General features: G+C 43.8%; 1 protein-coding gene across 4 annotated transcripts in view; it reads right to left on the reverse strand.

Moving 5' to 3' along the window:
- The window catches only part of ATP8A1 (ATPase phospholipid transporting 8A1), a 254,637-nt gene that overhangs the window by 223,437 nt on the left and 19,059 nt on the right, over positions 1–12,141 (reverse strand). For all 4 annotated transcript variants that reach the window (XM_030563157.1, XM_030563155.1, XM_030563159.1 and 1 more), the window contains exon 3: positions 887–986. In XM_030563157.1, coding sequence (XP_030419017.1) covers positions 887–986 — 100 coding nt within the window. The remainder of the gene's footprint in view (positions 1–886; positions 987–12,141) is intronic.

The raw sequence follows: 12,141 nt of genomic DNA on the forward strand, positions 1-12,141 counted from the left end.
TGTGCCCTTCTTTTAAAAAAGCACTTCTGAATAAGATGGACTTCAGGTGGATGAAGCACATAAATAGTCTCCTCTCTAAGGCAATCAAAGTTCAACAGTTAAGTAATGGAAGAGTTAAATATCACTCTGCTGCACTTGGTATAGTAATTGGTACTAGTACTAGTTAATGTCAGAGTCACCTATGTAGAAATGTCACATGAGAATCTCAAATTTTAAAAATAAATGTCTATTTTAAATTAATTACTTGGTTTTGATATGCATCAATATCTTTGACTGCAATGGTGTCAGATCTTAAACTAAGATGGATTAGGGCTGATCACTTCCTGAAGATCCTTTCTACAAGAAGCTGTGTTGGTGATTCAGTAAGGTTGCATGTTTTCCTCTCAATCAGCACTATGCTAATTGACCAGTATTAGAGATGGAAGTGCAGTCTTCTGGAAGAGACTTCAAAGTGAGGCCCTGTCCATCTGTGATCAAAGATCTTCTGGCACTTTTTGTAAAGGATGAACCTTAGTCCTGATCAAATACAGGTTGGTAAACCAAAAATATTAGTTTATTTGTCTGAAATATTAATTTATCATGATGGAGGACTTCTACAATGAGAACAGGTCTGTTAGCCCATCAGTTAAGTTCAGGCCATAATGAGAAATAAAAATTCCAAGTAAGAAAATATTTTCCATAAATAAGACAGTTGCAGAATGAGATGTATAAATATCCAGTATTTCACTGACATTTTATTCTTAATTCATTAAAGCCGTATCACATGATTTAATTAAATGAACACAAGGAATTTCTGCAAAACATTCAAATAGCTATAATAGTAACATATGGAATGTATTAGCACTTAAATGTTTTAAAATTCAGATTTTTTTTTAGTTGAGCTTACCTGAAGTAATGCAATAAAAAGAAAAAATGCATTAGCAGCTCTTCTGAACTGGGAATAAAGAAACCTTGGCAGGAATGTGATTATATTGTATTTTGCAGTGCTAAAAAAGAGACAAAAAAACATATACAATTATTATAGTACCAAGTTACACACTCACTTTCCTTATTATTCCTTGAAGTGCATGTCATGACAGTACCTTACAATCCAGGTGTTCTGAAGAACAATAAATTTGCTTCAAATAAAAGTTGAAAGAGGGTGTTAAATGAATCAGACAGTGCTTATATTAAGAATCATTTGGAGTTCCAGACTTAAATGATCTCCGTCTCCCAAACCACAGCACTTGAGTTGACTCAAACATCATTGTTGTATGCAGTGTTGTTGTAGCTGTGTTGATCCCAGGATATTAGAGAGACAAGGTAGGTGAGATAATATCTTTTATTAGACAAACATCTGTTGCTAAGAGAGACATGCTTTCAAATTACACAGGACTCTTCCTCAGGTACATAGTACCATTTCAAAATTATCTATCTGCTAACAAAGTAGCAGATAGTATCATTTCAAAACTGGTCCTGGGGAAGAGCTCTGTGTAGCTCAAAAGCTTGTCTCCCTCACCAACAGAAATTGGTCCAATAAAAGATATTTCCTCACCCACTTTGTCTCTCATAAACGTCAGACAGCTTTACTAGTGAGCAAGCAGATAGTACAATTGTTGGGATAGTATGAAAGTACGCAGATAATTTTGAAATAGTACTATCTACTATTTTGCTAGCAGACCACTTTGAACTGGAAATATGTACTTTAAGACTATCACAAGGAAAAATGCGGGGTGTGTATAACTTAAAAGTTGCCTCAACAATCACAATCATTTGAATACTATTTCAATTTTAGCAGCGCGTAAATGCTCCTAATAACTAAGCTAAGAGAAACATTCACGTCAATTCAAAAATAGACTATCCTACAAGTCCTGGTTTGATCTGTAGGATTGCACCCACTTAACAATAAACTATTTTAAGAATGCAAGAAAACAAAACACAAATGCTAAATTATGGAAGATGGCTACCTTTTTTTGTTTGTTCTTAAAGTTCAGGATAAATATTTAAGGGATTTTTATAATAGACTAACTGCTCTGCATCAAAGCTCTATGTCTCATGCAGAATATTACAAATGGATTATGCACCAGAAATCCAACCATTATTTTGCAGATGTCATGTCTTATTCATTTTATCTTTCAGTCTTTACACTGCTGAATTTATTGAGTATTTGTTTCTTACTTTAATTATAATAAACATAAAAGCAGCTGATCAATACTGCAAACCGGTTATAGACACAGTGACTACCAAATGTCAGTGTATGAACTTATCTGACTCAACATGCCTAAAGTTGAAGGGAAGTTGTAAAAAATGAACAACTGAATGGACTGATAATTTTAAACAATTTTGAAAAACAACATGTAAATATTGTCAAGAGTTAAGTTACAAGATAGAAGGATTTTATGCTCATCGCTAAGGCTGCAGAAAATGTGTTTCTTCACTGTATAGTGAATAAAAGCAAATTTACTTTCATAAAGCTTTTGTAGGTTTTTTCATTTTATTTTTGGTACATTTTTTTTCCAGTGAATTTTTTATTCAGAAAAATTGTCCATGTTGGGGGGAAAAAAATCAGAACCTTCCTGTAACTTATAAGACTATGCTTAGAGACCGTTACACTCTATCCATTTATTTCCCTTTGATTGCAAATTTGGAGAAGGATAATATGCTGAATCACTGTGCATGTTAGATACACTAGTATAGTAACAGATGGCATGATAGATCTGGAAAACAATACCATGTTTCCCAAAGATTCCAGCCTGACCCAGAGAGCCAGCCTCAATGAGTCTAGCTAGTTAAGCATATGTCTAGACAAGCGTTTCTCAACATGGCCACAGCAAGGGAACTGGAACAGCGGGCACCAGAGGGCCATGGCCCTATCACTATTAAAAGTGGGAGGTCTATGTCCTTCCCACTTTTTACTGACCATAAGAGCGAGTGATAGGGGAAGGGGCAGAGAGGAGTGAGAGGAAAGTAGGGTCAGGGGTGGGGGAGAGGCAGCACAGGAGCAGGGCCCCAGGGGAGGAGGCAGTGCGGGGGCGGGGCCTTAGAGGAAAGGTTGGGGTGGGGCACCAGAGAGAAAAGGTGGCACAAGGGCAGGCCTTGGGGGAAGCAGTGGCATGAGGGCGGGACCACGGTTCAGGCACTGGTGGCCCCCTCACACTTTTAGGGAGCTTCTGCCGCTCCTGGGCCACTGTGGCAGCACGCAGCCACCAGTGGATTTTTTTGTGGCTACAACAGCCTCCACAGCATGGGCAAAGATGGAGACAGGGCACAAAGCTGTGGCCCCTCCCTGCAGCACCCAGCTGTTGCTCTTGAATACGCCGCCTTGGTGTTAGCACTGCCAACAGGTATTGGAGCCCTGCACCGTGCAGTCACCTCATGGGCTGCGCCTTTGGAGACACAGAGAACCAGTGTGCACAGCACTGGAAGCAGCTGTGGTGTTCAGTTTCTGGTGCACTGCCCTGCGCAGCCCTCCTGCTCCTGTCTGGGATTCCATAGGCAGCCAGTAAGTTCCCAACCCACCTTCCCCAGGGCGGGCTCCCACTGAAGGGGAGACAGGGACAGAGAGATGGATTTGTCAGAGCTGCCACCAGCAAGAATTGGTGGACTACTCTGAGGCCACCAAAAATTTTGTTGTGAGAACCCCTGCTCTAGACAGATTTCCTACATAGTGCTGTAATCTACTACTGGGAAAGTTTATACAAATAATACATTATGCACATAGTAACAATAAGAATGATGTGCTACACTCCTTAAGGAACCTCGGCTAGAGACTTTTAATTAAGTTTATAAAAATTTCTATATAAAAGTATATAAAAAACTTCACATCAGAATAACTTGAAGAACAAAACAGTTTATCTGCTTCTGGAAGCAAAAAGACCCCAACACCAGGACCCAGTTTAGCAATGGTGGAAGAAAGAAAGAATCACTATAACACATCCAGGATATGAAAAATGTGTGCAGTTCTATAAGGAAGACCCCTACATATTTATTTTATATTAAATTTAATTTTACATTGTTCTCTCATTTTCAGTTTTTCATGTGTATCAGGTTTATGTACTGATAACTCATATCTATACCACAGATGTTGTCCCTGGAGAGGGCTGAGGAAGGAAACTAGGTTTTGGAAACTAAGGCAGGGTCAGTTGGGACTTGGCACCTGTGGAGGCATGCAGTCCTCCCAGAATCATAGAGCGTAGAAACAACATAGGACAGGAATATGATGCACCTAAAATCTAAAAAGGCCTGCACATTTCCCAGAGTCACTACCCTTGATAACAGAACATCAATGATTGCACTGGCTACTTGGATCACAGCAGCCCCACAGAAGACTTGCCCACAACAACAGCAGTGACGGTGAGCTGAGCGGGCTCCATGCTTGCCGGGGTATGGCGTCTGCACGGGTAACCCAGGGAAAAGGGCGTGAAACGATTGTTTGCTGTATCTTTCACAGAGGGAGGGGAGATGACAACATGAACCCAAAACCACCCTCAACAATGTTTTTGCCCCATCAGGCACTGGGAGCTTAACCCAGAATTCCAATGGGTGGAGGAGACTGCGGGAACTGTGGAATAGCTACCCACAGTGCACCACTCCATAAGTCTATGCTAGCTATAGTAGTGAGGACATACTCTGCTAACTTAATGTGCTTAGTGTGGACATACGCAATTGACTGTATAAAATCGATTTCTAAAAATCTACTTCTATAAAATTGACCTAATTTTGTAGTGTAGACATACCCAGAGTCTCAGAAGGAAACTCTGAAACAGAGGAAAGGATGGCAGGTAGTGGAGCACCCATAGAGGGGCACATCTTGAAGAACCACAGTTACGGCACAGAGTGAGTAACTTCTCCTTGTTCTTTGGGTGCTCCACTTCAGGTGACTCCTAAGCATTATCCAAAGAGGGAGGAGGAGTTTGGAATCAGTGCCAGCACATAGGAAAGAACTACAATGCCAACTGCCACATCAGATCTAGTGGCATAGACTAAAGCATAGTGTCTGGAAAAGGTCTGTACAGAAGACCATGTAGCAGCTCTGTAGATATCAGATACTGGGACATTTTTAATTACAGGCATAGATGCAGATTGTGACCTTGTCAAGTGAGCTGACAGACCAACAGGGGGTGGGATGCTGGCAGCACTGTAAGAAGCTATAATACACTCTGAAATACATTTTGATAGTCTTTGAGTAGAAATAGCAGATTGTTTAGATCTGTCCACAAATGAAATGAACAGTCTAAAAGATTTACAAAATAATCTAGTCTTATCTAGATAGAAGGCTAATGCCCGCCTGACATCTAGAGCAGGGGTCGGCAACCTTTCAGAAGCGGTGTGCCAAGTCTTCATTCATTCACTCTAATTTAAGGTTTTGTGTGCCAGTAATACATTTTAATCTTCTTAGAAGGTCTCTTTCTATAAATCTATAATATATAACTAAACTATTGTTGTATGTAAAGTAAATAAGGTTTTTAAAATGTTTAAGAAGCTTCATTTAAAATGAAATAAAATGCAGAGCCCTCCGGACCAGTGGCCAGGACCAAGGCAGCATGAGTGCCACTGAAAATCAGCTCGCGTGCCACTTTCGGCACCTGTGCCATAGGTTACCTACCCCGATCTAGAGCCTGGAGGGCAGTCTCCAGATTGGCGTTATGTGGTTTTGGAAAGAAAACTGGCAGGTAAATTATCTGATTCAGATGAACCTCAGAAGACACTTTAAGAAGAAACCGGGCGTGTGGTCGTAAGGAAACTTTGTCCTTGTAGAATACCATGAAATGAGGGTCTGACATTAAGGCCCCAATTTCTCCGTTTCACTAAGAAGGCTGTTTACGTGGACAAATTCAGTAAGGAGCAGGTTCAAAAGGAGATTTCATGAGACTTTTAAGAACCAAATTAAGATCCCAACCTGGGATGGTGACTTTCACCAGTGGGAAGAGATTACCCAGATCTTTCATGAACCTTATAGTTGTAGAGAGAGCAAACAATGAGAACGCCTCAACAGTTATATGAAAAGCTGTTAATGCCACCAAATGAACCTTGAGAGAGTTAAGTGATAATCTGATTTTCTTTAGTTGCAGCAAGTATTCCAGAACAAGTGGAAGCAAGGCAGATTTAGGGGCAGCATTCTGGAGTTCACACCAGTGATTAAATCATCTCCACTTCTGAAGGTAAGTATTTCTGGTATACTCTTCCCAACTATTTAATAATATCTGTAGCACTTCTGCAGAACAGACTGACTCTACTCCCGTGAACCACAGAGGACCCATGCTTTGAGGTGGAGAATACTTAGATTGGGATGTAGTAGACAACTGGTGTCCTGGGAGAGCAGCTGGAGAGTGATTGGAAGATTTATTGCTGGAGACAAAGAGCTAGACAAAACAAGTAAGGAATCCATGCCTGCCTATACCATGTTGGGGTGATTAGAATAACTCTGGTCTTGCCCTGTCTGATTTTATTCATCACTTTGTGAATCAGAGGCATCTTGGGTAATGCAAGTCCAAGTAAGGAAGAAGATGTACCCCAAGAAACTGCAATCTAGGCACTCCCATCTTGAACAAAATAGATGGCATTTTTTATGGCAAAGAGGTCCACTTTTGGAAATCCCCAAGTTTGAAATATGCCTACAAGAATCTGGAAATCCAACTCCCATATTCATAGTCTTGGGAAAAACACCTGCTAAGTGTATCACCAGCAATGGAGACTCTGGTTCAGCATTCCCCAATAAGTCTTTCAGATACCTAAAGTCCTGAGACACCAAATGGAATTGCAGCACCAATGGACCAGTATGCTTGTCCCTATAGGATGGTACCGATGGTTGTGAGAGTTTCACAGGTGGCACTGATGTAGACAGAGGCTTAGTCTTACATGCTACTGAAGTGCTAGAAGAGTACCGGGAGAGGGGTAAAGTCCACCAATCTCCTGTATTTGCTCTGACCATCTACACTAGATGGTACTGGAGCCTTCTCGGAGCCTTTACCCTTTAGAGCTGCAGGATTTTCCTGCCTTGCTGGCACTGAAGGAATGCCTCACCTGTACCATACCAAGCCCTGGGATAAGGTCTCTGAGGCTGCTGACCTTGTCGGAGAGTGAGGTCTTTTCAAGGTGAGTACCTAAGATGGGAATTACAGGTCCTCTTCTTAGGATCTTTAGAGGAAACCTCTGAAGTCCTACCCTTTCTAGGAGAGTGTTGTACTAAGGCCAAGGGGCACTAGAGACCCTAGAGACTGATGTATAGGGGGTGCCCCAGACCATGCTCTGAAGCAGGGCAAAGGCAGTGATCAATCATTAACAGTCTCAGCTTGATTTCCCAATTCTTCTGTACCCTGGATTTGAGGGCCAAACAGAAGTTATACTTCTGTGGGATATGTTACTCTTCCAGGAAGAGAAGGCACTTCGAGTATGCATCATTGACCAGTATAGCCTCTCTACATGTAAGATTACATTTAAATTCTAGTGAACTGGGTTCACAGGGAGGATTCCCCCAGAGGAAATAAAACAATCTTTTCAGTAGCTAGTAACTAATTACTACTAACCAACAAACTAATGACATACACTAAGTAAACTAAGTAGATGAACTCACTGAGCAGTCAAGGCATGCATAATGCAGACATGCTAAGCTGTGTTTCAGGCCGAGGCCGTTGAGACGGAACTGAGAACTGTTTGCCTATGCAGCCCGATATAGCTTTGATGCAGAGCATAAAGTAGGGCTGAATGGATGCTACTAATAAAAATCTCCGGTCAAAGGCGCATGGGGCACATGTGCACCTAAAGTGGAGCATCCATTGGGATACTACTCAAAGAGGAACCTGAAGTTCTGCCACTGTACTGGAAGTGCTGAGCTGTCCCATTATGCTGTGCTGGAAGCCCCCCATTGTGAGAGTTGAGGAGGTCTGTAGCGAGGTGGTGTGGCTCCCCTCCTCCTCAGGGAGGGTCGAGCCCCACCAGGGGCCAGAAGGGGCGGGGCCACAGGGTACTGTACCCGCCCCTGAGAGGGTCAGGAGGCGACCCGGAAGTATAAAAGCTGTCCGGCGGCGCTCAGTTGGAGCCCAGCCGCCGCCGGGAGCAGACGTGCCAGAAGGTGCTCGTGGCTAGGAGGCTGCTGAGGCCCAGGGCAGTTGCCCTGACTGGCCAGAGCTTCCCCGTGCCTGCTACGACGAGGAGCTGCCGGAGCTTCACCCACTATGACGAGGAGCTGCCGGAGCTTCCCCGCGCCCACTACGAGGAGGGACTGCCGGAGTAGCCCCGTCCCTGCTGTTACCCCGAGGAACCCGCGGAGCAACCCTGGCTGGACTTCCCAGAGGTACTGCCGGATCTACCACCCAGCCCCAGCCCGGAGGGGCCCATACTACTGGACTTCCCAGGAGCTGACGCCACAGAACAGGTAGACCCAGAGGGGGAGATTGGAAGTAGCCCAGGGGCAACCAACCCCAGTCGGGCTGCAAGTGTACCTACCTAAACCCATGTCAGTGTGTTGCGGCCAGGAACCCCACTGACCATTAGCGGTGATAGCCGCTACTAGAGCCCTGGGCTGGAAGGCAGTGGAGTGGGTGGGCCTGCGTTCCCCCTGCCACCAGTACACGGGTGGCAGAATCCTCCTCTCCCCAGCCTAAGGAGGCCATCAAGCCTAGTGACTGATTGCTCAGCTCTGAGCCTTTGTAACTGGGCTCCCTTCCACTGTGCCACTGCTCGGTCCTGCCCCAAGGGGCTCGAGCTGCCTGAACTATTGACTGCTCGACCCTGAGCCACGAGGGTCCGAGCCTTTGTAACTGTGTGTTTGGTGCCCCGCCCGAACCAAGGGCCGGGCCCCCTTCAACTGTGCCACTGCTTGGTCCTGCCCCAAAGGGCTCAAGCTGCCTGAACTATTGACTGCTCGACCCTGCGTCACGAGGGTCCGAGCCTTTGTAACTGTGTGTTTGGTGCCCCGCCCGAAGCAAGGGCTGGGCCCCTTTAACTGTGCCGCTGCTCGGTCCTGCCCCAAAGGGCTCGAGCTGCCTGAACTATTGTTGCTCAGCCCTGAGCCAAGAGGGTCTGAGCCTCTATAACTTTGTGTTTGTTGCCGCGCCCTAGAGCAGAAGGCCGGGTCCCAGGCGACTGTGCAGCGTCGCCCAGCCCTGCAGAAAGGGGCTGACATAGATGACGTATATGGAGGCCGGTGTGGCTCCCCTCCTCCTCAGGGAGGGTCAAGCCCCGGCCGTGCGCCTTTACAAGGTCACAGTATGTTTTCATAAAGAGCCTGCTTTGGAAACACTAAAAAATCCAATGCAAGTAGTGCATTTGCAGCTCTCTCTCTATTTCCTGTCCACAAAATTTTTTTTATCCTATGAAAAAAGTAAATTAGAAGTTAAAATACTGTACAAAATGAAAATAAGGTGTACAATACATTAGAGGTGCAAAGTCAGCAGCCTGACCACCCGCAAGAAAGGCAAACAGCAAACTGGTGGGTGACAAGCGTAAAGTAGCTCGTATTCCGACTGAGGGATGGAAATCTTGAATGTGTGATTATAATAGCGGCTTTCCTGGTGACCGTGGTAACACAGCCACCACTTTCAGTTTTCTTTTCCTATTATGTTGGTTTAACTTTCTGATCGTACCAAAATTCCATCTCTTTCAGAGTAACGAATGTCTCCTGCCCCCAAAATAACCCCACACACATCAACCAACCAAACACATCAAACAATAAAATCCAATGTAAACAAACAAAATCCTCCTCCCAATTTTGCCTGGGTCACAGCCTTCTCATTTGAGGTCCATGTCCAACTCCCTCTTTGCAACAGTGTGTATATGAAGAGGAGTTTTCACTATACTGGAAGCTCCAGACAGGCATCAAGTCTGAGTCTTTGTCCAAGTGTAACCCATGTGCCTAATAGGGAGATATCTCTTTAACAGATCCATTAAGGGGAAGTAGGAGTGAGTTGTGTCTAAGGGCTGGTCTACACTACGGGGGAAAATCGATCTTAGATACGCAACTTCAGCTATGTGAATAACGTAGCTGAAGTGCAAGTATCTAAGATCGAATTACTCACCGTCCTCATGGCGCAGGATCGATGTCCGTGGCTCCCCCTGTTGATTCCGCAACTCCGTTCGGGTTGGTGGAGTTACGGAATCGATATAAGTGTGTTGGGGATCGAATATCGCATCTAGATGAGACGCGATATATCGATCCCCGAGCAATAGATTGCTACCCGCCGATACGGCGGGTAGTGAAGACGTACCCTGAGTCATTGCTGAGTCATTAAGCACTCCACATCCAGAAGCTTCTGGAATTGGATGCGTTACTCTAACAGGAGTTTGGGGTATGCTCCAATAGGTTCCCTGTTCCTGGGATCAGACTCCATGAGGGCAAGCAGTCAGGGCAGCTGCTTTACAAAGGACCATGTGTGCCCTGTGCGAGTTGGGAGAGTCCTGAGCCTAGGAACATAAAGCAGGCTGTTGTCCCTAACTCTGGGTATGTCTTCATTACCCGCCGTATCGGCGGGTAGCAATCAATTGCTCGGGAATCGATATATCGCGTCTCATCTAGACGCGATATATCGATCCCCGAACACGCTTATATCAATTCCGTAAATCCACCAACCCGAACGGAGTTGCGGAATCAACAGGGGGAGCCGCGGACATTGATCCCGCGCCATGAGGACGGTGAGTAATTCGATCTTAGATACTTCGACTTCAGCTACGTTATTCACGTAGCTGAAATTGCGTATGTAAGATTGATTTTCCCCCATAGTGTAGACCAGTCCTCTGAAGCATTTCGCAGCAGGCTTTTATTTAAATCTATACACTTGTGACTTAACTGAGTGATTGGTTAATCAGTTAGCTGACTGGCTAGCAGTGATTTCAGCAGAGGAAGCATCTGCATGGATTCCAACTGAAGATTCCTACAAGCAAGTGGAGGGAAGATGTTGTTTAGGACTCAGCAAACTGTATAGATTTGGTGATCAAAGATTAACTGAGATTTAGGTGAACTAAACCTAAATTTTTGGGAACTCTTAGTTTCTTTTCACTGTTTCTCTGGGGACTGAACTGTTCAGCTTTTAATTTGGTTTTCTTTTTTTATGTTTATGTATAACTGTGAAGATAATGTCTGTGGATTATAAAATAGCCATGTTATGCTGTAAAAATTAGATTATTATTTGTTTATCATAAGATTTTATAAAGCTATTTAATTAAATTAATTTTGTTATTTCCTTTTGGGACTTGAATGTGGGGAAATTAACACTGGGCAATCCTTTCTGAAAATCCTTAAGAGAATGAACTCTGGATCTCCAGCTACTTTTATATGGGAGATAGGTTTTTTTAAGGCACTGGAGAAGGGCAATGAAATGAACTCTAGCCCATCCAAAGATTACACAATCACCATTCCTTCATCTTTTCCCAGTATTTCCCCTCCTCTTAGGGCTCCTAACAAACATACAAAAGAAACCAGGATCCTACAATAATCCAACTTTCACCCCTCCCATGGAATTCCTTCCTCCTGGTCATCCGACTTCAACAACCACTGCTGTCTAAAGATAAACAAACAGCTCCTGCTTCCTCCAGACCTCTTAGTCTCCTAATGCATGGGCCTGTCTATACTCTTTCTTCCAAACATTCCTTGCTGAAACAGCCTCTAATTCCTCTCAGTCCTGAGAACTGTATTTCCCAAATTCCCTTCATATGGTTTGAATAAAGAACAGCATCACGCTGGGCCTGTAGTTTACCTTAAAGGGCCAGCACACCCTGTTACAGTAAACACATAACTAGCATTACTTTCATTACCCCACACATCTATACAACGGTGATAAGGCATGGGACAACAAAACATGTCACTTGTTACATATTATGGTGTGAGTAAATTCTACTCCATTTTAAAATGCTATTCCTTGTGACACTACTGAATCTAGAGATCAGTGTGGTCACTTGCATGCAAATATCCAATAGTTATTTTGTTACAATGCAGATTTCTAGTCTGTAGTCTGAGAACAAACCAAAAGTTTTGGACTACCATGTACCCACAGTATTCTTTTTAAGTATACTACAATTAACAATAGTATGCAGAATGCTTCTCTGCTCTTTCAAACATTTTCACTGCATTGTACATTCAAAGTGAAAGTTTGAGAAAAGACTTTTGATTCTATAGCCAAAGTAGTTCTCTAAGTAGTTTCCAAATAACGTTCTGTACCCAGTTCTATC

The sequence above is a fragment of the Gopherus evgoodei genome, chromosome 5 (genome assembly GCF_007399415.2).
Source record: "Gopherus evgoodei ecotype Sinaloan lineage chromosome 5, rGopEvg1_v1.p, whole genome shotgun sequence".
NCBI lineage: Eukaryota > Metazoa > Chordata > Testudines > Testudinidae > Gopherus > Gopherus evgoodei.